Raw genomic sequence first — 27,802 nt, forward strand, 5'->3', positions numbered from 1 at the left:
AGTCATCGACTCCAAATCCACAGCACAGATATGCACAGAAAATACAGGTCTTATTGTACAGCACCCAACCCAGGGGACCCTCAGGCACCCCCAAGCCCCATCCCAGAACCCATCAGGTCTCCAGGACACCCCCCCACCTCAGGACCCCTGAATCCTAGCACAGAACCCACCCCAGGACTCCCTACCAGCCACCCTGGACATTTCCCCCCCTGGACCGCCACATCCTAGCCTAGAACCCATCCCAGCTCCTGCCCACCCCACCAGCCACCCCAGAAGTTACCCTGGACAGATCCCCCCAGACCAGAAGCCACCCTGGGCCAACCCAGCCTTCTAGACCCCCAGTCCCAAAGCCCTGAATTTCCCCCTAGACCCTTCCATCTCCCCACAGCACCCCCGAACCCTACTCCAAAACCCCTTCTAGCCTCCAACTTCCAAACCCCAGACTTCACTCCCCCCAGTCCCAAAACCCCCCTCCAGCCCTTCCTATCCAGACCCCTAACCCATACCTGCACCCCCCACCCCCCATAAACCCCAGCCCGGACCCCTGCCCAGGGCAAACACAATCAAAGGACAACAGCCCACCCCCCACCCCATATCAAGGCAGCACTGCCCCCACCCAGACCCCAAATCCCAGGCTAAGACCCTCAGCACGTGGACCTTAGGGGGAACCCCCTTGCCCAGTGCCCCCCCATTCTAGGAGCATGGGCAGGTCCCCATCCCCTGCAGCCCTTCCTTGGGGTCATCCCCCCAGACAGGGAGATGGAGAAAGGGGTCTTGTATCCCCAAAAGCTGCCCCCATAGTGGTCAATATGGATTGTGGGAGGATGGGGGGGGGGTTGAGTCACTCTGCCCCTGTCTGGGGTAATGGGGAATGGGGATTGGCACAGCTTAGCAGAGTGTGTGTGTGGGAGAGGGGCACAGGGACATTCGGGGGGTTGCACTGTGCCCCCTGTAGCAGCAAAACACCAGCACAGGGTTGACCCTTTCTGTGCCATTGGGAGATTGGGGGGGGGGGAAGCCTGGGATGGAGGGAGGGGCCACTTCATTCACATTCTTGTGCCCCCTACTGACAAAACGAGAAAATAAATAAACCCCAGACAGACACACACACACACACACGTGGGGGGCACCCCCAGCCCCTCCCCCTCTCTGAGGGGGGGGACACACGCATGCACACACATACATGTATCTGCACACACATAACTGCCCCCAACCTCTCCTCAGTGTCCATTAGGCTGGCGGGGGGTCAGCCGGGGGTGGAGGGGTCTGATGCATTCCCCCCTCCCCATACACACACACAGCAGCAGCCGCGCCTCCTCTGGGCAGGGGCGGGAGAGGCTCTCAGGGAGGGGCTCAGGCACAGGCTCCCCGCCCCCTCCGTGGCGGGGTGGGGGTCAGGCCCCCCCCTTCCTCCAGCAGTGGCTATGTCCGTCCATCCATCCATCCATGTCGAGGTGTCTGTGGGAGAACAGGGTGGGGGGTGAAGGGAATGAGGTACTTATGTCAGCCCTTGGGTGGTCCTCCTCTATCCCAGCAGCCTCCGAGGCAGGGAGCACCCTGTCCCCCAAGCTCCCAGTATCCCAGCGAGGGAAACACCATGGATCCCCTTGCAGAAGCCTCTGAGGTGGCCAGAGCCTCCCAGACCCCAGCAATCCCAGGGCAAACTGCTCCCTTCCCAGAAGCCCCTGGGGTAGGTGGCTCTTCTCTAGCTCCCAGAAGCCCCTGGAACAGACAGTATCCCCCACCTCCCAGAAGCCACCAGTGCAGACAGGTTCCATCTCCCAGCAGTCCCTGGGGTGGGCCGCTCTCCTCACTCACCCCTCAGGCGGGCACTAGCAGGAGTAGGTTCGCACTGAGATGCTGTCCCCTCGTTGGCTGGACAAGGAGTTTCCTGGGGGAGATGGACAGGGGACAGGAAAAGTCAGACAGAGGTCACATTGTCCTGTTTCCCCCCGCACCACCCACCCACCCACCCACCCACACACCCACACACACACCCACACACTACCACACCCCTCCAAGCAAGGCTATCTAGATGGGCAGATCTCTGGAACTGTGAGTTTTCCCTGGACAGTGCCTTGGCCAGACTCCCCACAGGTGTTAAGAGCTCCCCTCTGAGACAATGCCCACCCCGCCCCCCGGTCCTGTGCTCTGAGCTATCCCAAGACAGTGCCCCCAGGGCTGTGAGCTTCCTCAAGACAGTGCCCCATACCCCCATGCTGGGAGCTCCAGAGCCAGGTACACCTCTACCCCCCAGGGTTATGAGGTTTCCCCAAAACAGTGCCCCACCTCCTGAGGGCCACAAGCTTCCCTGGGACAGTGCCATGCCTACCTTCAGGCTGCACCTTGCGCAGCTGGGCGCTAGGTGAGGCGATGGCGGCGCTGCGGAAGTTGGGGGGCAGCATCTCAGCAGAGTCGGGGCTCACCCCCCGCAGGTCCTTCTCCCGGAACATCTTACGCCACGAGGGCGACCGGCTGAATGTCTTGGTGCTGTCCTGGGGGGCAGAGGGCAAAAGTCACAGCCAGCCACTGGGGGTCATTGCATGAGTGGGGGGAGATACCACCATGCACTGGGGGGAGGCAGGTCAAAGGTCAGGTGGTGCCTTGGGGTAGGAGGAAAAAAGTCAGAAAGGAGAAGCAGAGGGCAAAGGTGACTCCTGGAGGTCAGGCATAATGAGGAGCTGTATTCAGGGACAGGGGCGCACATAGGGGCTGGGTGGCATTGGGAGGAAGGGAGTAATTGATGTGGCGGGGGTGAACAGGGGTCCCCACCTCATCCAGCCGCCGCTCAGTTCCCATGGTGATGAGGTTAGTGAATTCCTTCTCCAGGATTTGCCGAGCCTGAGGAGACGCATGGTAGGGGAGTGGGGTCAGAGCTCACAGCCCTTCACCCGGCCTAATGGCCCCATTCCCCATGAGCCTTTGCACCTGCTCCCAGCCCCTGGACTCCTCCCTCATCTCAGACCCCCCTCATCAGCCCCCCTCCTCTGCTCCTGCCCTCCCACAGACCCATGACTCCTGCCAGCTTCTGCCCTCCTCCGCTCCCACCTGGGTGTTCTGGGTGGGGATCTGCAGCAGCAGGGCCAGGTCACTGCAGTCGAAGGTGTCATCAAGGGCCAGCAGCGCACCGTGCACCCCACTCTCCGCCAAGTTGTTGGCAAACTCCTTCAGCCCAATCAGCTGCAGCCAGCACATCACACGCTCGTTGGACCACACCATCACATCTGGCAGGGAGAAGAGACAGGGCAAACCACAGGGCCCCTTGTGCCTCACCCCTTAGCCCTCCTGGTACCCCTCACTCCTGACCCGCAGCCTCCTGCTCACCACTAAGCTCTGCCGGTACACCTCACTCCCAACCTGCAGTCTCCTACCCCCCCACCAGCCCTGCTCGTGCCCCTCACTCCCAACCCACAGCCCTGTGGTACCTTTGATCTGATTCTGACTCTCTTCCCGTCTACGTTCCAGGTCCTTGCGGTCATAGTTGAGTCGTTTGAGGCACATGATCCCATAGTGCAGGCTCACTCTGGGGGTGTGGGGGGAGATGGGATGTGGTCAGGGTGGGGAATGGGCTGCCTGGACAACACTCTAAATCCTGGGGTGCCCTTGAGGAAGCTGTGCCCCATGTGGAGGGGCCCCAATATAGAGTCCTCTGGAGTCAGGTTGCCCATAGACAACCATGGAGGTTCCCCGGGTTGCGGGGGGAGGTCCCTGTGGGGTGTGAGGAAACTGTGTCCCCTTTGGGACTTCCTGTGGGGTTGGGTCTCGATGGGGTCAGAAACCACTGAATCTGTGCCTGGGGAAGCAGGGGGAGAATCCCTGTGACTTGGGGGTGCCCAGGGGGACCTCATGGTACCTATGGGAGCTGTGCTCTGGAGGGGCAGTGGGTTACCTAGGACATCCCCATGGGATCTGTACTCCCTTTGGGGGTCCTTATGTGGCAGGGGATTTCTTGGGATGGTATCTATGAAGCCTGTGCCCTATAAAAGGCAGGGGGCGGTATCTGTGGTTCAGGGATCTCCAGGGGGAGGGGACCCGTGTCCCGATAGGGAGATTCCTGTGGTCTGAGGTAGTGGGGGATCCCCATGAGAGCTATGTCCTAGGGAGATGGGAATGGGGGTGTGTGCATGGAAATCTCTGTGGTCTAGGGGTACCAGGAACTGCCCTGGGGTGGGGGGATCCCTGTGGTTTGGTGTACAGGGGATCCCTCTGGGAGCTCTGCCCAGTGTGGGGGCACAGGAGGGTCCTGGCAATACCTGTGGAAGCTGTCCACCATCTTGAGCTGGCCACGCAGCTCCTTCTTGTTGAGGTGGTCGAGCATGCGGGCATCAACCAGCGACTCCATGAAGTAGCTGCGGTACTGGGGCAGCCCCAGACTTGGCAGCCACTCGTTGCCTACCCACTCGTGGTTCATGTCCCCATAAGCCAGGATCTGCCAGGAAAGTGGGGGGCATGACCTCATGACTTACAACCCGGCCTCTCATCCAGGATCCAACTCAACCTCCCTACAACTCTGCCCCCCCAACAATGTAACCCCTACCCACAGCCCCTGCACCTCCCGGCCAAAATACCCCCCAAAAACTGGCAATGAACTTTGACCTCTACTGTGACCTCTTCACCTTTCAGACTGTGCCCCTCTGGCTGCAACCCTTGACCTCTGAATCAGTGACCTTTGACTTCTTGCCACATATACCCTATGGTAACAGTCACCTCACCACTCTGGGACCCCCACCATTCACTCTCCACCCTCAACAGAAGAGGGAAGGGCAACATCTGATACCCACAAAGCACTGCAACCCCCCCCAGCCATCCGTGTCATCCCCCCCTCAAAACAGGGAGAGTGGACCATTTCTGTCCCCCACAACCACCCCTTCAACAGGACTCTGTAAAGCCCTGAACTGGGATCGGCTAGCCAGGAACACAAGTGTGCTACACATGTGCAAGCCTACCTTCTTGCACACACACGCCTATGTGCACCACCCCCTACCTGCTCCCAGCTGATTTCCTTGGTTTCCTGGTGGGTGGGCAGGCAGGAAGGAAGGGGGAGAGTGCAGTTAGGACCCCCAAGACCCAGCCAGAAGTAGGGTGCACAGGGGCACACCCTAGGCCCACAACACACCCTCCCCACCCCCAGCATCAGCTAAGCTAGTTTCCCACCTGCCCTGCACTAGTCATGCCAAGCCCCTCACAGTGCCCTTGTGCAACGTACAGGGGTGTTCACACTCACCGGCTTTGTTGTGGCCGTGAGCGACTCCATCTCTTCATGCGTCATCCACACATTGCCCGTGGACTGGATAGGGGTGGGGAGCAACAGGGCAGGTCCCGAGGGTGCCAGGTGAGCAGGAACAGATTGTGCCATGAGATGGCTGCCTCAGCCTCAGCAGAGTGGGGCTGGGGGCAGGAGCTGGCTGCACGGGTGGGGGGGAGGGGAAAGAAGGGGCCGCACTCCCAGCTGTTTCAGCCCCTGTGGGGTTGTGGGGGGGCAGGATTGGCTGTGGGGAAGGTCTGGGGGTACAGGCCAAGAGGGCTGATGAACTGGCTGGGGTAGGGTCTGAGGCACTGGCTGTGGGGGAGGTAGTCTAGGGGCCAAGGCACAGTGGAGGGGGCCTGGGAGGCCAAGGGACTGCCTGGGGGGCATCTACAGGGGCCAGGGCAGTGGCTGTGGGGGGGGTGGTATCTGGGGGACTAGGGCCCTGTCTGGGAGACTGGGTCTGGGGGGGTCTATGTGTTGGCTGTGGGGGCCAAGGCCTCAGTTGTAAGGGGGATATGAGGTGCTGGACAGGGGAGGTGTCTGGTTGTGAGGGAGACCAAGATGCTGGCTGAGTAGACCTAGACTCTGCTGCCTGGGGGTGGGGCAAAGGCAGTGCTTTGCTAGCAAAGGATGGGGGGCTGAGGGGCCAAGGCACTGACTGACAGAGCCCAAGGTGGCAGTGGGGTCTCACCGTGCGGGAGGTGGCGGGGGCTGAGGGGCTGGTGAGTGACACCATCTCCTGGATGGCCAGGCGTAGCTTGAGGCGGTGCAGGGGGTTGCTGATGCCAATCTCTCGCTGGATCTCGGTGTCAGACAGGTTGGCCATGATGGCTCCACTCTTCACATTGGCTCGGCAGGCTGCCACGTACCATGCTGGCATCCCGACCCACAGCTGCCCATGCCACAGGAGAAGGGGACGCAGGGGTTAGTGTGTCTGAACACCTGGGTTCCAGATCAGCTCCCTCCCCCTCAACTTCCTCCAGGATTCCTGGGTCCCACCCCCACCACACGTGCACATACACTCGCTCCAGGACTCCTGACTTCTACTCCCTCATGCTTCACCTTGTCTCTGGGTTTCCAGTGCCAGGCACCTGTATTTCCCTGCCAAGCGCCTGGGTTCTACTCCAGGCCTCCACCTGCCCCTCTCACCTAGTTCTTCCAGGACACCTGGGTTCATCTTTTCCCTCATGCCCCATCCCTGCCCGGGGACGTCCAGTGCCAGGCACTGTTCCCCAGGACACCTGGGTTCTACTCACCCCATCCCTGGCAAGACTCACAAACCCAGTACACCTCAGCCAGGATGTGTAATGGGCCAGCTCCTGGCTCCCCCTCCCACCCCAGACACCTGGGTCCTAAACCTCAACCCCATCCCGGACACCTGGGTTCTAAGTCCCAGCCCCAGCTGCTCTGCATGCAGCCCCCAGAGGCAGGGGGACTCTCGGCCCATTTCAACCAATGGGACACCTGAGTCCCCTTCCCCAGTACAACCTAGACATCTGGGTCCCCAGTCCCATGTCTCCCTAGAGCACAGTCACCTCGAGCCAGGATACCACAGTGGGGCCATCCCAGGCAGCGAAGGGCAGCCCCTGCCGACAGGCCTCCTCCAACAGCTCATGCCTGGGGGCAGAAAGAAGAAAATTTGGAGGGGGGGGATCAGAGCAAACTGGGACCCCCAACATCTGCCTCTACCCCTTCCCACAAGACAGTGCTCCCCCAATGACCCAGCTCTCCCCTAAACTCCCCTTCCCCACTCACTTCCTCTTGTTGCGCCGGTCCTTGTCCACGGGCCCCGTCAGCTTGGAGAGCCCCAGGGGGTCTGCAGGGGACAACTCATCTGAAGGGGTCCCAGCTTGGGGGGGGGAAGGGCAGAGAAAGACAGGTGAGACACCTCCACACCCAACACACTCCCATGCTGCACTGTGCCTGAAGCCTGGGGTCTAGCCCAGCTCTGGGATTGGGGGTGCGGAGGGAGGTCTGGTAGGCTAGAACAGGGTGAGAGGTGGTGGTAACCGGGATACCTGGGTTCTCTCCCCTGCTCTGGGTGGGGCGTCAGGTCCAGTGGGTTTGAATGGAAGGAGCTAGGAGCCCAGATACCTGGGTTTTATCCAACGCTGAGAGGGGAAATGGGGTCTGGTGGGGTCAGGTGGGGGTTGGGAGCCTGACGCCTGGGTTCTACACCAGTGCTGGGAGGGGAAATAAGGTCAGGTATAGTGGGGCTAGGAGCCTGGAAGCCTAGGTCCCATACCAAGGGAGGGGGAGTCACGACCTAGTGGTCCCATCCGCCCCTTCTCTTTTTTGCCAAAGAGGCGCCCGATGGACGACTTGATGCTTTTCTTCTTGGTGGATTTGTGCAGAGGATCCTGGCTGCTGTTGGCACTGTCAGGGCCCAGCCTGGAGCAGGGAAGGGGATGACAGGGTTTAGAACTCCCCCTGGACACTTCCCCCCTCTCTCCCAATTACACCAACCCCACCACACCCCTGGCCTTCCACACTCACCCAAGCACTGCAGCCCTCATGGACCCAGGGCTGCTCCCAACCTTCCCCAGATCCCCTCTTCCAAACCCATCCCCTGCACCCTGGCCCCCAGGGTCACAGCCCCCCCTCTCCCCCAACTCACCCCGCTCTCAGGTCCCTGCCATCCTCAAGGGCTCCAGCCTGCAGGGCCAGGGCTTGGGTCATACGTTCCAGGCGGGCGGCACGGGGAGTGGCGGGGGGAGGCGTTTCACAGGGCACCAGCGCCTTCTCCTCTGCCCCACGGGGGTCCTCTTTGGCCATGTGGTTCTGAGGGAGGGGACCAAGCTGGTGAGCACAGGGCAGCTGGTGAGCACAGGGCACTCTTACAAGGCAGCTTGCGGAACTGGGAGAATCCCCAGCTGGGGGCACTGCCGAGAAGCTTTCAGTGCTGTGGAGACGCTTGCAGTGCTGCAGGGCAGGAGGGTGGGAGCACTGTCAAGGGGAAGCTCCCTATGCAGCACAGGGGGAGAATTGGCACTTGTACAGCCAGGGTTGGGGCACTGTTTGGAGGAAGCTTGCAGCACCAGATAAGGAAGTGGTGACACTGTCTGTGGGAGGCTTACAGCCCCATGTGGCAGGAGGATAGGGCCACTGGGGGAAGCTTGCAGTGCTCTGTGATGGGGTGGGGGCACTGTCTAGGTAAGCTCACAAGAGCAGGCAAGGAAGCCAGGGCACTGTCCACAGAAGCTCACAACACTGTGGCAGGGGCTGGGGGCACTGTTTGGGAGAAGCTCACAGCACCAGGCAAGGAAGCACTGGCACTGTCCAAAGGAAGTTCGTAGCTCCCCCTGTGGTGGGGGGCATCATCCAGGGGACACTTGCCACTTGGGGTGGGAGCTCACCGCCTTGTCTCCCTCGCGGGCAGGGCTGTGGGGTGCCAGGCGGGGGGTTGAGTGCCCACTGCTGGGGGGCGAAGGGCTGGCCAGCGTGGAACTGGTGACTGAAGGGGGGATGGAGCTGCTGGCCCGGTACCGGCCCAGTGATCCATCCAGTGCCGAGGGACCCACGCGACTCTCCAGCTCCTCCGCACGCAGCTCTGTACACTCCTTCTCCTCCTGGATCAGCCTGTGGGAGATGCCATCAGCAGTAGGAGAGAGGTCAGGACCCAGGGGTCTGGTGCCCCCATGAGTGCTGGGGGTTCCCCAAGAGCATGCAACCCCAGGGGGTATGTGGGGGGAACAGGGACCCCCCAGCTGTTTCTGGGGTGCTAGGAACCATGGGCAGTGTGAGGGGTCCTGGAGGGGGCACAGGTACATGGAGTGCCCTGGAGATACTGGCAGAACAGGGATTTCCTGGGGGGCTGGGTGTTTCTGGGGGCTCCAGAGGCTGTGGGGGGGCAAGATCTGGTTAAGTTAAAGGTGTTCTGGGAGGCTTGAAGACATCAGAGCATCTTGGGACAGGGGGCCAAGAGGGGCTGGTTGTGCAGGGGTCCCAGCTGGTCCTGGGGGGTAGGTGCAGGGCATTTGGGGGCTCCTAGGCAGTCCCTGGGGGAAGAAGAAGAAGGTGTTTGGGAGGTCCCAGGGGTCCTGGGGGAGGGATCAGGGGTTTTGAGGGCCCCAGGGGAGTTAAAGGAGGGGATCATACAGTCCTTGGGGGGGTTGAGGAAGGATCCCAGGGGGAAGGATTGGGGTGGGGGGATTCAGAGGAGTGGGGCTCAGGGGTTTAGAGAATCCCGGGGGGCTTCAGGGGGTCCTGAGGCTTCTCACTTGATCTCTTTGTTGATGGCCTCGAGCTGCTCCTGCAGCATGAAGGCAAGGGTCTGCACGTCTGTCTGCCCGCTGGGCGAGAGCAGGTCAGCTGAGCCAAAGAGGGGGTCACGCTCATCTTCATCTGAGCCCTCCAGGGCCCCCTCAAAGGGCGGCTGGGCCAGGGGTCCCCCCTGCTGTGCCCGCTCCCACTCCTGCACCTGGGGGTGTGCAGAGACGATACATGATGTGAGAGACAGAGATCGGCCCTAGCCCCAGACACCAAGGAGTGGGGGGAGGAAGAGCAGAGAACCCAAAGTTCTCCTTATCCCCCCACCGACTCTTTGGAGGCCAAACCCTTGGCTGACCCCCATTAGGCTATCTTATCTGGGATGGGCAGGAGATGCCCCCACCACAATCCCTCCCACATGCTCCCACCTGGCCTGAGGCCCCCTGCCCTGCAGGCCACTGGGTAACTCACCAGTCAAGGGGCAGGTCCAGGGGCGAGGGGAGAGAAAGCAGTCAATAATAGCTAGACACCCCCTATCCCCCTCCCAGTCCATCCCCACCCCCACCACACAGCCAGAGACCTTCCTCCTGCAGCCCTGCCCTGCCCTGCCCCCCCCCGCCAACTCAGTTACAAGCAGAGCTCCCCAGTTCAGGGCTCCCCAGCCAGGCCCAGCCCCCAACCCCCTCACCTTGGTGGCCTCATCCTTGGGGGCCCAGCGGCCCTTGCGGTGCCTGCGGGGGGCACCGGAGACACTGTAAGGGTCCAGGTGGGAACTGCTGGGCGCCTGAGAGTACCGCAGTTCCAGGGCACTGCCCGGCAGGGACCTGGGGGTGCAGTGGGGGAGTGAGGGGAGCCTCTGTACAGCCCCTGCTCTTCCAAACGACCCCTTCCACGACTGCCCTGGTCCCCACAGCATAGGGATCCCCTGCCTGCCTGTAGGACCACCCCCGACACAGCCAAGGCAGCTCAGGGCTGGGGGGCACTAGACCCAAATGGCGTATCTGGAGAGGCCCCGGGAAGGCTTGGGATGCTAGGGCTCTCTGAGGGGGGTGGTTCTCATGCAGGATAGTTACCTAGAGTAGGTGGACACAGGGCGGCCTCGGAGTTGATCAATCTCCATCTGCATCCGCTCCATCTCCGTCAGCAGCTGCTCCTGTAGGGGAGGAGGGGAGCATCAGTGAGACCTTCCAGGCCCACCCTCAGCCCCTCCCCACAGGGGAGATCCCAACGTGCTCCACTGACACCACCCAGGCTCCTGGGTCCCTGGCCCAGCCCTTAAAGGCCAGCTGCTCCCTCAACCCCATCCCCCATCCTCCACCCCTTGCAAGAGCTGGCTGTGGCCTGTTTCCCCACTGCAACCTCGTGGTGGGCCAACGTGCCAGACTCTTCCCCCAGACCACTTGGTCTAGTCTGTTCCATCACACCCCAGCCAGCCAGAATCCTGCAGGCCTCCACCCCCAAGTGCCACCCAGCCAAGACCTCAATGCCATAGACACCCCAACTGCCATTCCCCTGCCCCTGCCCCCTGCCCCCTGCCCCTCCTCAGGCTCTTCTCCCCCAACAACCTTGTTCAAAAGCAGCTCATCCTGCAGCTTCTTCATGTTGGCTATTTCCTCGCTCAGCGAGTTCTGGAGGGACAGGATGAGATGGGGGGGGAACCTCGGCGCAGCCCCGCGGTGCCCTTCACGCCCAACCCACTCCTGCACCTGGGGGTGCCCCTGTCCCCATAATACTGCTGATGCCCCTCACGCCTGACCCACAGCCCCACCTTCTCCTCCAGGGCTCCCATGCGCTCCTTGAGATGCAGCTGCAAGCGCTCATTGGACTCTGAGAGCAGCTTGTCCACCGTCTCCGAGAGCCGCTTGTTGTGCTCATCGTTCATCTTCTCCCGCTGGCGTGCCTGAAGGGAGTGGAGGATGCCACAGGGTCCCCTCCTTGACATGCCAGCACCCTACCTCCATGGTTGTAGGCCCCACCCCACTTGGACAGACATCCAGGCCAAGAACACCCCCAAGACCCAGCAGCCTCCCTGCATCCTCAGTGCTGCAGGAGGAGGCATCTCCAGACAGCCACATGTCCCTCTAGACAGGGATGGGGAACCCCCAGGCCACCAGCCCTTCTCCCTTAACATCTGCCCCATCCCAAACCAGGGGTCCTCCTCCACAGAACCAGGATGCCTTCCATCAATCCAAGCCACCTTGTACCTCACCCCTCCACCAAGGCCTCTACTGCAGCTCCCCCGTACCCGCTGGAGCTCCTGGTTCTTCTCCTCCAGCTGAGCTTCCAGCTGTCGCAGCCGTTCCTCAAAGTTCCCATGTCGTTCCTCAGCCTGGATGGACAGATAAACGGATGTCATCCTGGCACTGTTCTCCCACCCCCTGCTACCTCTGGGCCCAGCTCCCCACCCTTGTCACCTGCTGGACTCTGACACCCTCCTTCCGCATCCCCAGCCTTGCCCCTTCCCCTCCACTCCAGCCCCTCCCTGCTCCCCAGCACCTTGGTGAGGGCAGCCACACGCTGGGCCAGCTGGGCCTCAATCTCAGGCAGTGTCTCAGCCTTCTGCAGGGTCTGCTGCAGCTTCGCTTTGGCATCCTCCAGCCATTCCTGAAGCTGGCGCCCTTTCTCCTCGCTCTGGGGAGGGCAGGGCATGTGAGAGCCTGTGTGGTCCATCCCCAGCACACCCTCCCACATGGTCCTGACCCTGCCACAGCCCTGCACTGCACCCCTTCTCTGCACTTTTGAGGGGCACAGGGTGAGAGCTCACATGGCCCCAAACCCATAACCCTTCTCACTTTGGGAGTGGGGCATAGAGCTCGTGCAGCCCCTCCCAAAACCATTACAAGGGCCGAATCGTGCCACAGCTCCCCCTCCCCCCATCCACTGAGCCCCTTCTCCTTGTTCTGGGGGTAGGAAGTGGCAGGGGGTGTGAGAGCCCGCCCTCCCTGCAAAACCACCATGGTGCCCACCTCTGCTCACTGGGCAGGGGGCAGAGGGTGTGAGATCCTACATCATAACCCTAAGAATTGATAATGTTCACCCCTGGGAGGCATTGGATGGCTAACTGTCTAGTTAAGGATAAGCCAGCTGCAAATGTTGTCAAGGCATACACCAGGGATTCTCAGGCACCTTGAGATCCTCTCAAGGGTGCCAGGTTGCATTAGCACTGCGAAGTATGCACATACTATCACAAGATCAACCCCAGAGATTTCAAACAGGAATCCAGAGTGTCAAAAACAGGCTGCCCTGTTTGCAGCCCGAGTTTTTTTGCAGTGGAAGAATTGTTCTGTCATTCTTCTCTGCACAAAAAATGAGCATCAGCTCAGAGCCAGTGTTTTATGTGGAAGCCTTGAGTCTATTGAGGGGCATCTTGAGTATAAAAAGGTTGAGAACCACTGATGTGAACTCTGGCAGGCAGCCAGACTAGGAGAACTGTGGAGGGCCCTGCTTTCCTGGGATCTTGTGATCTGTCAAGGACAGGACTATGAGGATGTGCAGAAAGAGGAAGGGTGGTAAGACAGGGATGCAAGCATATGTGTCTTTGAATATCTGGAAAAACATCTTCAATATTAGAGCAGTGAGGCAGTGGACTAGACTGCCTATGGGAGCTGCGCACCCTCCATCACTGGAGAGGTTCAAGGAGAGACTGGACAGCCACTGGTCAGGGATAATCTAGGTGTAGAATTTCCCAGGCTTCTGGGCTTTGCTGATTGCCCCCACCCCCTTTTCTGCTATGTGCATCAGGGTGTTTTTAAGCCTTCCTTGGAGGCACTGGGTGTGGGCTGCAACCAAAGCTGCTGCTGGGGTCAAAGCCAGAGTTTCATAGTTTCAAAGTTGGCAGGGTCGGAAGGGACCTGAGCAGATCATCAAGTCTGACCCCCTGCCATGGGCAAAAGAGAATGCTGGGGCCAAATGACCTCGGTTAGGTGATTATCTAGCCTCCTTTTGAAGACCCCCAGGGTAGGAGTGAGCACCACTTCCCTTGCTAGTTGGTTCCAGATCCTAGCCGCCCTGACTGTGTAGTGCTTCCTGATGTCTAGCCTGAACCTACTCTCAATCAACTTGTGTCCATTATTCCTCGTTACTCCTGGTAGTGCTTAGGGAAACAGGGACTCTCCTGTTCCTGGCAGGTCCCCCCTGGTAAGTTTACAGATGCCCACCAGATCCCCTCTCAGCCTTCTCTTGTGGAGGCTGAACAGATTCAGGTCCCATAGCCTCTCCTCGTAGGGCCTGCCCTGCTGACCCCTGACCATGCAAGTGACCCTCCTCTGGACCCTCTCAATGCTAGCCACATCCCTCCTGAAGTGTGGCGCCCAGAACTGGACGCAGTGCTCCAGCTGCACCTGGACCAATGTTGCATAGGGGGGGAGGATCACCTCCTTGGGCCTGCTTGTGATGCATCTGTAGATGCATGACAAGGTGTGGTTGGTCTTCCTGACCACGTCCTCACACTAGCAGCCCATGTTCATCTTCGAATCAATAGTGACTCCAGGATCCTTTTCTGCTTCTGCGCTGACAAGAAGGGAGTTCCCCAGCCTGTAGGTATGCTGCTGGTTCTTCCTCACTAGGTGCAGTACCCTGCACTTGTCAGTATTGAATCCCATCCTATTCTCATCCGCCCACCCCTGTAACCTGTCCAGATCTAATTGTAGCCTGTCCCTCCCTTCTATCGTGCCCACCTCTCCCCACATCTGAGTGTCATCTGAGAATCTGAACAAGGTGCTTTTCACCCCCTCGTCCAAGTTGCTGATAAAGATGTTGAACAGTGCGGGCCCGAGGACCAAGCCCTGGGGAACCCCACTGCCCACATCCCTCCAGGTCGAAAATGATCCATCTGCCACCACTCTCTGGGTGCAGCCCTCTAGCCAATTTGTGACCCATCTGACTGTGTAGGCATCCATGCCACAGTCACCTAATTTTTAATGACAATGGGGTGAAAGACAGTGTCAAAAGCCTTCCTAAAGTCCAGAAAGACTACGTCCACCATGACACCCAAGTCCAAGGATTTTGTGACCTGGTTGTTCTGACAGGATCTGCTCCTAATGAACCCGTGTTGGTTGTCCCTGAGCATAATCTCCCCTGCTGGTGCCTCGCAGATGTGCTCCTGGATTATTTGCTCAAAGAGCTTCCCCAGGACTAAGGTAAGACTAATGGGCCTATAGTTACCTGGGTCCTCCTTCCTCCCTTTTTTGAAAATTGGGACCACATTGGCCCTTTTCCAGTCCTCTGGCACCTGGCCAGAGCACCATGAGTGCTCGTAAAGCTGCGCCAGTGGTCCTGCAATGACCCCTGCCAATTCCCTCTGGGGTAGAGATCACCTAGACCTGCTGTTTTAAATACGTCCAGCCACACCAGAAGTTCCCTAACTGGGTCCTCTCTGACCTAGGCCTGGCGGTGCCTCTCCTGAGTCCGTCTGGAGTCCTGGTGGGGGGATGTTCCGGTCCCTACTCAGAAAAATGGAGGCAAAGAATTTGTTAAAGAGGTCAGCTTTATCATCTGGTGCAACCACCAAGCGTGTCCTGCATGGGGTCCCACGTTACCCGGTACCTTCCTTTTACTCCTTATGTATTTAAAAAAGGACTTACTGTTATCTTTGATTCTGGTCGCTAGTCCTAGTTCTGTCTCTGCCTTAGCCTTCCTAACAGCCCCCCTACAGTCTCGAGCAACAGAGGTATAATCCTCCTTGGTGATAGCTTCTCCCTTCCACCAGGTGTATGCCTCCTTTTTAGTTTTTAGACGTTCCTGAATGCTTCTGGTAAGCCATGGGGGCTTTTCAGCACTCTTGCCCCCTTTGATTCATGTTGGGACTGTCACCCTTTGGGCTCGGAAGATCGTCTCCTTAAGGAATGACCACTCATCTTGGACTCCCGACTCCCCTACCCCCCAGGACCTCAGTGCCTCTCCAACTAACCTCCTTAACTCATTGAAATCAGCCCTCCTGAAGTCAAGGGCTACTGCCTTGCTGCAGGCCTTTGACATCCTGCACTGGATGGTGACGATCACTGTCACCCAGATGTTCGAGAACCCAGTCCCCTCACCAGGTCATCATCGCCTGTGGCCAGGACCAGGTCCAGCAATGCATTACCCCGGTGGGACTGTGCACCTCCTGTATCTTGGCTAGGAACCTACATGAGTAGTCAGACCTGGCTAACTGCTCCTCCCAGCAGATGTCCGGGTAGTTTAGGTCACCCATGATGACCATGTCCCTTGACTAACTGCCTCCGTGAGCTAACCTGAGAATATCCGGTCCAGCTCTTCCCCCTGGTTGGGTGGTCTCTAGTAGACACCCACCGTTAAGTCCCTTTCCCCATGACCCCCATGTATTCTAACCTAGAGCACTTCAGTCTGCCCCTCCTCTGGCCCTGTCCTGTTTGCTGAGGATGTATATTGCTCTTTGACATAGAGAGCCACACCCCCACCTTTCCTCCCTGTTCTATCCCGCCTGTAAGTCTGTAGCCCTTAATGTTTACCACCTAATCATGGGTTAAATCCCACCAGGTTTCAGAGAGCCCCACTATGTTCGGGTTTGTGTTAGCTAGCAGGAGGGCAGTTCCTCCTGCTTGTTCCCTGCTAGAGGGTCTTGCCCCTCTGCTCGGGGTCAGACCGATCACCATGTTTGGGGTCATGAAGGAACCTTACTCTATGATAAGATTGGTGAGGGCTGGGGTGTGGGATTTGCCTTCCTCTGTAGCAGGCGCATAGCCTCTACTTGGGATCTCTTGAGCATATATTAACAACGTTTTGCAGCAGGAGGTCTTGTGTTGTCAGGGGGGACAGTAGCTTTGTAAGAAGTTAGATGGATTTGTAGGGGATGATTTGGATAGGGCTGATCCTACCTCAGGCAAGGGGTTGGGTATATGACCCCTGGAGGCCTGACTTCTCTGATTCAGTGCATATAAGGCTTTAGAAAAAAACACCCAAGAATGAAAAATCAATTATGCAAATAGCTTGTGAATCAGGGATGTCAAAAACACAGCCCAGAGAGCCCCATCACCTGGCCCCTGGTGCTGCCCCTTGATCTCAGGGTTGACCCACACACCCACTCTGACCAGCCTGGGATTTGCACTGCACATGGTGCCTGCAGTGAGGATCTCGAACTGGCCCCCCACATACACTGAATGGGGGGTGGGGGGGATGCGCATGCACCTGTATGTGTGTGTGCATGCCTGTGCCCATGTGGATGGAAAAGGATGGTCTGTGGGCCCGATCCAGCCCCGCTGCCCCTCATATGACCCAGGTGACTGAAACCCCTGCTATAAAGCATCAGTAGTAATAGTCATCATTAAAATAAATATGCAAGTAACAAAAGATATTTAAAATGTTTGGGGAATAAAGGGTCTTTAGGCTGCATCCCCTGAACATCCCAGCAAAGCTCCAGACTGTCAGATGAGCAGGACAGGGAACAAAATTCACTAGGAAGGTAACGAGTACAATTCTGAGCATGCTATCTGCTGAATAAAGCTTCCTTGGTGGGGGGAAACACCTCTTTCTCAAGCGTTCTCTCTCAACATCTTTCTAGTTCTTCAATCCAAGATTTTAGGGTAATAGCATAGCCCCTCACTGCCCAAACCCACCCCAGGGTCCTGGGCCTGCCATGACACCTTCACTGTGCCTCTTCTCCTTGCTTGGGGAGGGAGGGGAAAGAGGGCATGAGTGCCCAGAGAAGCCCCTAAACCTGCCAAAGCCTCTCAACCTTGCTCAGCCCCCTCCCAGACACCCTACCCTTCACAGGGGGTGGGGGAGGATGGGGCAGAGGGTGTGGGAACCCAAACAACATTCCCAACTCTGTTGTGATGACCCCCATAAGCTATCCTGTGCCCCACACACCACCCACCTCATGCACACGCAGCGCTTCATCTCCTCACCCTGGGGGGACAGAAGGTGTGAGACTCCATATGTGCCCCCCAACCCAATACAACACCCCATCACAGTCCTTTGACCTACCCCCATGCTTCAGCCACCTCCTTGCCTCATCCTTAGGATCATTCTCCAAGCTCTTGTACCCCCTGTGCCAGGGACACCAGAATTGGACCCAGGAGACCAGCCTCCCCCTTCACATTAGAGCACTGTGTACGATGGGAGAAGGGCAAGGTGGTGCCCACCTGGCGATAGAGGGAGTCTTTGCTGGCCAGCTCATTCTCCAGCTTGTCATTGGCATCGTGCAGGGAGGTGGCCTCACGCTGGGCACTCAGGTACCGCTTCTCCAGTGTGGTGATGCGCTCCTCCATGTCCTCACGCTGCGCCAGTGCCTGCACAAACAAAACGCCAGCTGCCATGGGGCAGATGGACAGACACAAAGACCCGCCAATCCACCATGGGGAGTGGGGGACAAACACAAGGACATCCCAGCCACTGTGGGGCAGATGGACACATGGACAGACCCACTGACTGCCATGGGGCAGATGGACAGATACACAGACAGACCAACCAACTGCTGTGGGGCAGGTGGAGGATGCATGGAAGGACCCGCCGACCACCCAAGAAATGGACACGTGCACCTGCTGCACCATTGTAGGGCAGATGGACATACAGACAGACCCAACATGCTGGGGGTGGGGGGACAACACAGAAAGATGGACAAACAGCACCACCATGGGGCAGACATACTCAGCGCTGCTGGGGGACATGGGAACCACGAGACAGATGGACACAACTTTGCTAGGAGGCAGACAGGCGCATGCGTACCAGCACCAGGGGACACACACTGACAGACATGGACAGTCAGACAGACACTGTGCCTTGCCCCCCCCGGTACCACAGGACACACGGATGTGCACACACACATGCATGTTAGCTCACCAGCTGCACAAGACACAGCCACCTGCCAACAGATACCCACTGACACCAAGGGGCATGTGGGCAGACAAATAGACATGCCTGCCCTACCAAACACACAGACAGACATGCAGGGGTTGCAGACCCTACAGGTAGCCACACAGATGGATGGCCAGATACATTCTACCATAGGACACAAATGCTCATACATATGGATGGACGCATGCACCGTCATGGGCTGGACAGACAGACATGCTCCTGCAGGACCATGGACAGATGGACACACACCAGCTGTGGTGGGCCCATGAAATTCCCCAGAACACACCACAGAGTTCCACTAAGGGACAGACAGATGGACACATGCACTGGTGGGTAACACCATGCACTGGAGGCCAGAAAAGAAGCCAGATCCAATGCCCAGGCAAGAGCAGGGACTTGGCAGGGGAGCCCTGGGTGGGGAGCCGAAGGAGGTACCAAGCCAGGCAGTCTTGAAGGGGAGGTGGGGCTGGGTCTGGGGGAGTCCTCACCTCCTTGAGGTCACGCTGCAGCTTAGCGTTACTCTCCTGGGCTTTGGCCAGGTCACGGTGGGCGGAGGCCAGTGCCTCCTCCAGCTCAGCCAGCTGGCGACACAGCAGGCTGAGGCGCTCCCGCAGCTGGGCCAGCTCCCCCCGCTGTCGCTCCAGCACCTCCTCCAGCTCCGCCTCGCGGCCCCCCCGCCCCGCTGGCCCCCCCATCCCATTCACCACCGATGCCTGTGGGGAGAGGGAGACAAGGTGGGGTCAGTGGGCAAACTGGGGAGGGGGCAGAACTCAGGCACACCCCTGGACTGGCCTGACACCCCCCTTCACACCTCAAACAGGCTCCACCTCCCCTCAAACAGTCCTACTGTGGCCCCCCACCCCTAAACACCCTTGAACCTGCCCCCGATACCCTTTGACCCTGACACCCCAACACCCCTCAAATCCCCCCCAACTTCCTAACACCCCCTGCCTGCTCTCCACCCCATAACCCCCCATCTGCCGTATTACTCCATACAGCCACTCACCTGCCCCCAAGCCCTTGCTCCCCAGCCCCAGAGCACCCCCTTTTCCACCCCTCTTGCTTGTCCCGCATACCGGAGCATCGCCATCCTTCCCCACATCATCGAGGCCAGAGCGGCGCCGGGCCAGCTGTTCTCGCAGGGACAGGGACTGAGGGGAAGGAAAGAAGTAAACTTCCTGTGGCAGTGCCCCAAGTGCTGCGAGCTTCCCCGCAGCAGTGCCCTCAGATGGGGATTCTCCCCCTCATGCTGTGAGCTTCTCTTCAGCAGAGCCTCCAGATAGGGAACACCCTCAATGCTGTGAGCTCCCCCACAGCAGTGCCCTTGGTTCAGGGCTGCCCCAGTTCTCCTGGCCTTAGGTAGGGGGTAGCCTTCCCATGCCCCCAAGACTAAGGGCCACACACCTCCTGGTTAGACATCTCCAGCTCCTCCTCCAGCACTGCCACCCGCTCCAGTGCCACCCGCAGCCGCTCTCGGACCTGTGGGGCAGGAGAGAGGGGCTGTTACCACCTAGTCCTGGCCTGCCGTGGGACACTGTAATGGTGCAGCCCAAGCTGCATCCTTAAGCAGAATCCCCAGGCCGGCTGCACCCACTCGGATCCCCTAGCCAGTGCTCCCAACAGGCACCCCTTCCCCATAGAACCCCCTGGCCAATCCCAGTTAGGCATCACCCACCACCCTAGTCAGTTCCTCCTGACCAGGCCCAGCCAGACTGCCTCTCCTAGCCAGTTCCTCCCTGACAGCGCGCCCAGCCCCTGGCCAGACCACCCTAGCCAGCCCCAACCAGATACCACCCACCCTTCCAGCCAGTCCCTCTTGACCAGGTCCTACTGAACCCTGACCAGGGTCAAGCCAGACCCTTCCCCCAGGCAATCCCTCTCTAACAGTTCCCTCCTTACCAGACACCCTGCAGGGACCCTCTGGCCAGCCCCAGCCAGATACCACACCACAGCCAGTCCCTGACCAGGTCCCAGCTCAATGCCTCTCAGCCAGTCCCTCTCTAACAACGTGTCCCCCCCCCCGACACACACACACCAGACTCCCCCAGTAAGTCGGTCCCTCCTAACCAGGCCCGACTGGACCCCTGACCACTTCAGCCAATCCCACCCAGACAGCCCCCAACTCCTCCACAGGCCTCCTAGCCAACGCCAGCCAGACCTGCTCCCCCACCCCAAATAGTGACCCTATTAGACCCCTAACCAGGCCGTAGCCACATCTCCCCAGCTCAGCCCTACAAGACACCCCCCAAAACCAGTTCTCCCCCTATCCCATACCCTTGAACCTCCCCAGTGAGGCCCAGCCCAGCCCAGCCCCCATCCACATGCAGCCCCTCAGGGTGTCCCCCTGCTCCAATCCGGCAGGGCGGAGCCTTACCTTCTCATCCAGGGCCTTGTGGTGCTCAAAGAGAGACTTGAGAGCCTTGAGCACCTCGACCTCACTGGAGACTCCAGCTGGGGACTGGGCCTGGCGCTTCACCACCGTCATGCGCAGCGATCGCTCATGCCGTGACACCAGGCACTCCAGGTGTTCCAGCAGCAGCTGCAGGTGGATGGGGGATATGAGGATGGACAGACAGGCAGACATGTCTGCCCACCCCCCCCAGCCCCACATGCCAACTCTTAGCCAGATTCCCCTTTCTCACACACACACACGCTTCTCCACGGAACAGATAAATGGACAGATGCCTCCAGACCAGAAGCCCCCATGTTCCTCCAGCAGCTACAGACAGACAGACAGCACAATACAAGAGGCAGATACCTCTCTCATCTCACATACACACACACACACACACACAGGGTTGTCTAGGGGACAGATGGACAGACACCCCCCCCCCCCCACTCAAGCTGAAAGGTCCCGCCAACTCCCAGGGTATTTCTGCAGCAGCTACAGACAGACAGACAGACAGACAGCATTAGAGGCAGGTGAACAGATGGACACCTTTCCCCTCCAAAATACACACGTGTGTATGCGCGTATGCAGGTGATGAAGTGGCTTTTGGGGATCGATGGATGGACGGACAAACAGGGCAAAGGGCAGACAGACAGAAAGGGACACCCCCCAGCTGCAACCACCCATCTCCAACCACACAGACACCAGTAGATAACAGTGGCAATGGTGCGTGGGATGGGGTGGTGGGGATAGACAGCATGAGGACAGGCAGACCTCAGGCTCCTTGTCTGAACCCTACCCCACTCCCTGAACAGACAGACGCACACATGCACATACTCCAGGGCCTTCAGCAGCAGCTGAGAGTGGATGGACAGACAGGTGGAGTGAGGTGTAGGCAGACAAACAGCCCCTTCTAACTAGCAACACCCCCCCCCACATACACACACACAGATTGTGTCCAGGGCAGGTGGGTAGAGAGACCAAAAGACTCTCCCTGGCCAGACCTACCCCACAAAACATATGCACACCCCCTCCTCCCCACTCCTCATCACGTGCCCTAGCAGCAGCTGAGGATGGACAGAGGGCACAAGGGGCAGCAAACAGACAGACAGACCCCTCCCTTACAGATGCACCCAGTTGCTGCAGGTGCCTCAGCAGTAGCTGATGGATGGACAGACAGACTGTCCCCCAGCTGCATGCACCATGCCCCCTCCCAGCCTGGACAGACAGACACATGCTGACAGTGCAGGTGCTCTAGCAGTGCCTAGGACAGACAGACAGTGGCAGACCTCCTCCACCCTCCCCAGGCACAGACGGCCTGGAAGGCAGGGGGACAGACAAACATCCCCTCCCCCCCAACTATACACACACACACACATATCCAGCTGTCCCAGCAACAGCTGACTGGGGGTACAGAGAGACTCCCCCTCCAGCTCCCATCCAACATACCAGCAGCAGCCACAGGATGGACAGACTGACCCTCCTACCCTCCACATGGGACAGACAGATGAACACCCTGCCACCGCACACACCACACCCACCAGAATTGTAGCAACAGCCACAGACAGGCAAATGGATGGACAGGTGTGCCCCACCCCTTGCTCACCCTACCAGAAGCTGCAGGAGAAACACAGACAGACAGGACAGATCCTGAACAGACAGACACCCTCCCTTTTCCTACCCCACTGAAGACAAAGACCCCTCCCACACAGCACCCAGAGAGGAGATGGGGTCAGACAGCTGGACGGATAGTGCCAAGTACCTACCCGAGTGTTATTCCGCTCAGCCTTGAGCTCTGTGATCTCCTCCTCACGCTCCAGCAGCTGCTCTCGGCATACATTCAGCTCCTTGGTAAGCGCCGCAAACTCCTGCAGACAGACAGACAGTGAGACCCTGCAAGGAAACCCCCCAGCCAGCCAGATGCATCCCCACCCTGCCCAGAGCTGGGAGGGAAGCCAGGCATCCTGGCTCCCAACCCCTCACCCCTGCTCTAATCCACCAACCAGCCCCCATTCCCCTCCCAGAGCCAGCAAAGAACCCAGGTGTCCTGGCACCCCCTGCACCTGTATCCCAGGGGACTGCATCTAAACCAGCTGAACCACCTTGGAGAGGAGGGGCCCAAGGAGGCGGAGGAAGTATCAGTATCACCAGGAGGGAACTGGTCAGACTAAAGCAGCTGAAGCACAGCACCAACTTCCTGGCAGGTCTGACAGCTCCACAGAGCCAGAGCTGGCCCAGCCAGTACCCCTCATTCCCAACCCAGAGCCCCCTGTTCCCCCAGTGCCCCACATCCCAGACCCACAGCCCCCTGCACCCCACAGCCTTCCCAGTGCCCCTCCCTCCTGACCTGGGGCAGGGCAATGTTGAGCTGGCGCTGCAGGGACTCCTTCTCGTGGGCAAGTTCCCGAAGGCGGAGCTGGGCGGTGCCCAGGCTGTCCTGGGTGTCACGCAGGGTCTCGAGCAGGCGCTCGCGCTCCGTCAGCATGTTTACCATGAGCTGCTCGAAGTTCGCCTCGTCGGCCCCATAGGCCGAGCCACGGCGGTTGTCCTCACTGATGGTAGGCATCACCTCGCACATCATCCTGGCAGCTGGGTTGGGGGCGGGGCCCTGAGGGGCACCGCGGGCACAGGCAGGACAGGGGAAGCTGGTGGGGGGCCCAGCTCGCCTGGGGGGGGCAGCACCCCAATCTGCTGGGGTTGAGGTGAGGGGAAAGAGAGAGAGAGAGGGAGTGTGAAATGGAGGAGGGCACTCGGGTTCTGCTCTGGGCAGGGGCGTCTAGTGGGTTGGTGCAGGGGAGCAGGGCTGGGGGAAGGGGAGTGGGGTCTGGTGGGTTGGGGCCTGAAAGCCTGGATTCTCTCCCAGCTTTGGGAGGGGAAAGGGGTCTGATGGGTTGGAGCTAGGAGGGACAGGGTAGGCTGAGAGCTTGGATGCCTGGGTTCTCTTCTGGCTGGGCGCCTGGCTTGCCTTCAGGCTCGGGTGGGGATAGGGAGTAGGGTCAAATGGGTTGAAGTTAAGAGCCAAGACGCCTGGGTTCTCTCCCAGCTCCAAGTAAGAGGAGTACTTTACAAGAACCCACATTAACCAGGGACCACCATGAACTGGCCCCAGACCCTGGGGCTCTGGGAGCCTGTGGCCTGCTCAATCCCCCATCCCTCCCTGATGCCCAGGGCAGACTCCTATGCTGGGACTCCACCCCCCCCCCCCCAATTCATTCTGGGGGGACATGAAGACTGGGCCCCTTCCCAAGGGCTTGTGCCCCTCAACATGGGAAGCAAGAAGGGAGAATGCATAGGGTGGGAGCTGCTTCAGGGCCTCCCTAGGGGCCATAATGGGCTGGGGGATGAAGCAAAAGGCAAATATAGCTCCTAGCACCCCCCAAATGAGACCCCTCCCAGCCCCACCAGCCCAAGGGACGTGGAGCAGGGGAGCAACAAGGCCTCAGACACAGACATAGCTATGCCAGCAAGTGCACACACATGTGCACAGACCCCAAGGTTCCCTCACATACCCGTATACACCCATGTGAGCATGACCACTGGAGAGGGCAGAACATGGGGGTCCAGCCAGGTAGACAGACAGACAGATGTGGATGGTAGGAGCAGGTGGCAGTGGAGGAGTGGGGCTTTTGCCCCACAGGCCTCCACAGGGTCTGCATGGAACACAAGGCCAGGAACTCCAGCACACACATGTGCATGCAGAGCCTCCCAGGAGCAGCTCCTCAGAGCCTTGCCACACAGGACACATGTGCATGCACCAGCACAGCTCCCTCAGGTCTCGCACAACATGCAAGCGCTTGTGTGAACACAGAGACCACAGCAGCTCCCTGGGGCTTTGCACAGTACAGTGCACACTTTTACATGTATGCACAAGGCCTCAGGGCTTTGCATGCTGCAACACGCTTGCTCTCTTGCACACGGACACACCAATGCACAGGGATGCACGTAGGCACCCAGTTCCATGAATAAAGCAATGCATGGAACCATGAGCAAGCACACATGCACACACACAAACACACCCAGCTCCCCTGGGCCCTGCACAACACTGCACATGAAGCCACCTATGCAGGTGCAAATATGTGATCACACACATGCAAGCAAATGTGATCATACCTGGGACCTGGCACAATGTGTCATGCAGGGCCACACATGTTTACACAGACATGCAATACACCCATGCAAACTCCAAGGTGTTTACACAATTTCCTCAGACTGCTGCAGAGTCTGGTGCACAGAGCCACACATGTGCACCCAAGTCTTCAGGGCCCATGCCACATGGCATGCAAAGCCACACATGTGCAAGCACACACTAAGGGTTCTTGCACAAATCCTAGTGAACACTTGAGGACTCATGCACACGTGCACAGCCATGGGGGCTCAAGTATACGTGTGTGCGCATGTGCACATACATACACTCAGGTGCACCCAATAGGCTTCACAGGGGGCTGAAGGACAGAACCACACAGCAACATGCTCCAGCCAACTTTGGTCCTATGTGCCAACTTACACACATGCATTGGGACCATGGCACATCTGAACATGTGTGCCCTTGATGCACATACCTCATTCCTCCCCCACAGTGACATGTGCAGCTGCCACACACTGGGGCCTAGGTACCAACACAGGCTGGGGCACACACAGTCACTAACACGTGGGCACACTTGGGCACACCACAGCTGGTTTGAACCCCCTGCATCTTCATGGAGACAGTCTCCTTTCACATACACACAGATCTCTGTGTAACTACAGACATGACCCCACATGCAGAAACACACCAGTGCCCTCATTCACAGAGGCCCAACACATATAGACACACCTGTGCAACCTCAGCCATATCACAATCACCCTAGGACCCTCCCCTCTGGCTCCTGTGATCTTCAAGGCTTTGGACTTCCAGACGCCCCACTTCCCCCTTCCAGATACAAGCATGTGTCAAACACCAACACAGTATCAGTGTATGCACTGGCACGTGGGTCACGGAGCAATCATACACCAGCAATGGTGCCCCAGCATGTGCAAAAGGATACCACACCCATGGTATACGCATCACACCAATAGCACACTAGCATGTCTGTGATGCCACACATGTGTTGCACAAGGTGTGGAGACTCCACCTACACATGTCGTGCCAACACTGCCTTCCAGCTTATGCCGGCATACAGGTGTCGCACCAATGGTGCATCACGACAGCAGCATGCATGTCCCAGAGAACATGGAGAGGGACCGACGCCAGCACACGCACTCCCACATCATGGACACAGTGCACAAGCAAGTCAGTGGCATGTGACGGGGCACAGGTGCAGGGCAGCATACATGTGTGTGCACAGCAGTGTGAATGCATGCAAGCCTCAGCCCCCATGCCCCCCCTCCACCCTCAGCAAGCATGAGGAGGGGAATGGCTCTTCTTCCCCTTTGCACCTGTTCACACCTGGCTGAGGTGGCACAGGGATGTGTGCGGGCCATGAGAAGTGGGGCAGGGAGCAGGGTCTGAGGCTGGGGCCCTTCTGGGGAGCAAAGCGCCCCCCAGAAAAGAATCCACCCTGGCCCAAGGCCTCTTCCCAGCACAAATGCCCCATTTCCTCCTCCCTACCAGCCCCACAAGGAGATGAATCGGGGGGTCCATGGGGTGTATGGGGCTCTAAGCCCCCCCGCCCCCAGCCAGGCTGCGAGGGAGGGGGAGGAGGGGAAGACAGAGATGCCGCCTGGCACCCTGAAAACCAGACCCCTCCCCCCAGCCTAGCTGCAGACACAGACTCCACTGCCCTGCGGACTTGGGGTGGGGGGGAAGCTCCTGTAAGGGAAGAAGCCAATGGACAGCGTAGCCACCACCCCCTAGGAGGGACCCCAGGCTAGAGGGGTGGGGGGTGGATCAGGACTGGGGTAGGAAGAGCATAGACTGGGTGATGTTGTGGGGGGGGGTATGGGGTAAAGCCTGTGTGATGGGGGTTGCAGGGCACGGGCAAGGGGTGCACTAGGGGAGATGGGCAATAGGTGCAGGAGGAAAGCAGATGGGTTTGGGGTGCACGGGTGGGGCCTAGGCCCAGGCCTGGGCAGATGCATCATGGGGGACGGGCAATAGGGTGCAGGGAGGGGTCCAAGGCAGGTACATGGGGGTGCAGGGTGGGAACAGGGCTCAAGTCAGCGCTCAGCAGTGAGCTGTGGGGCAGGATGGGATGGGGGTGCATGGGGTGGCAGTGCAGGGTTACAAAGAGAGTGCTGGCAGGGTGGAGCGTGGGGTGGGTAGTGGAGGTGCCTGGGGGGGAGGCAGGTGCACTGGGGGTTGGGAAGGACAGGCAGTGGGTGCAGGGACCGGGCAGGGGCATCCGTGTGGGGACGCGGAGGGGGCAGGTGCACAGGGTGGGCACTGGGGGGCCGGGCTGCGGGCGGGGAGCTCCGGGGGATGCGGACGAGCAGCGGCTGCAGGGGGCCGGGCTGTGCGCGATGCGGGTGCCCGGAGGAGCGGGCCGAGAAGGGATGAGCCACGGGGCAGCATGAGGGGAGAGGGGCACCGCGGTGCGCTGGGGGCAGTGTGGGCGCGGGGGAGCCGGGCACACAGCGGGCCAGGGGCAGGGGCGGGGCGGGGCGGGGCGGGGGCGCCGGCCCTACCTCTGCGCTGCCGGTGCCGGTGCGGACGCTGCGGCGGGCCGGGCCAGGCCGGGCGGCGGGGGGTGGAGGGGGTCGCTGCCCCCCGCGCCCGCTCAGGCGCCGCTGCCCGCCCCCGCCCCCGCGCCCCGCAGGACGCCGCTGCCCCGCGCCATGCCGCCCCCTCCCCAGCGCCGGGCGCCGGCAGCCGGAGCCCCCTCCCACCGCCCCACCGGCCCCTTTAAGAGATCCCTGACGGACAGCGTCACAGCCCAATGAGAGCCAGGGAAACGCCGGGGCAGCCCCTCAGCCCCGCCCCCAAGCGGGGGTGGGAGGGGGCGGTGGGGTTCCAAGTGGCAGGGCTGGCCGGCCAATGGGGTGGGTGGGGGAGAAGCCGGTGGCCAATGGGGGAGGCTGGGGGGCGGGGTTACTTTTGAGGATGATGTCATCCGGTGGGTGGCTGGGGGGGGGCAGGGGGCTGCGGGCTGCGGGGCGGGGGAGGGGTTGCTTCTGGCCCAGGAGGGCACCAGGGGCTTTACCAGGGCGTGCGGTGCATGAGGAGCCAC

The 27,802-nt window shown here is 59.7% G+C and overlaps 1 protein-coding gene across 7 annotated transcripts; it reads right to left on the bottom strand.

Annotated features, from left to right (window-relative positions):
* Positions 1 to 593: 593 nt before the first annotated feature.
* Positions 594 to 27,445, bottom strand: PPFIA3 (PPFI scaffold protein A3). 7 transcript variants are annotated; one of them, XM_090049923.1, is made up of 30 exons: positions 27,261 to 27,445; positions 23,005 to 23,345; positions 22,424 to 22,525; positions 20,643 to 20,807; positions 19,673 to 19,747; positions 19,345 to 19,419; positions 18,757 to 18,981; positions 17,557 to 17,703; positions 11,954 to 12,088; positions 11,703 to 11,786; positions 11,226 to 11,357; positions 11,023 to 11,085; positions 10,531 to 10,610; positions 10,146 to 10,290; positions 9,469 to 9,668; positions 8,605 to 8,827; positions 7,866 to 8,029; positions 7,494 to 7,639; positions 7,004 to 7,097; positions 6,784 to 6,865; positions 5,940 to 6,140; positions 5,225 to 5,287; positions 4,985 to 5,011; positions 4,254 to 4,429; positions 3,426 to 3,523; positions 3,049 to 3,224; positions 2,773 to 2,841; positions 2,333 to 2,495; positions 1,819 to 1,891; positions 594 to 1,458 (listed from the first exon to the last, which is right to left on the bottom strand). In XM_090049923.1, exons 2-29 carry the CDS (start codon positions 23,236 to 23,238, stop codon positions 1,833 to 1,835), a joined length of 3,603 nt encoding a protein of 1,200 aa, XP_089906049.1. In that variant the 5' UTR covers positions 23,239 to 23,345; positions 27,261 to 27,445; the 3' UTR covers positions 594 to 1,458; positions 1,819 to 1,832. The 7 variants fall into 7 exon arrangements, with proteins under 7 accessions (XP_089906049.1, XP_089906048.1, XP_089906042.1 ...); XM_090049922.1 differs by having other exon boundaries at positions 23,005 to 23,348; XM_090049916.1 differs by lacking the exon at positions 27,261 to 27,445 and adding an exon at positions 24,167 to 27,206 and having other exon boundaries at positions 23,005 to 23,348.
* Positions 27,446 to 27,802: the final 357 nt, after the last annotated feature.

The sequence above is a fragment of the Crocodylus siamensis genome, chromosome 5 (assembly GCF_052110815.1).
Source record: "Crocodylus siamensis isolate JL-2025a chromosome 5, ASM5211081v1, whole genome shotgun sequence".
Classification (NCBI taxonomy): Eukaryota; Metazoa; Chordata; order Crocodylia; family Crocodylidae; genus Crocodylus; species Crocodylus siamensis.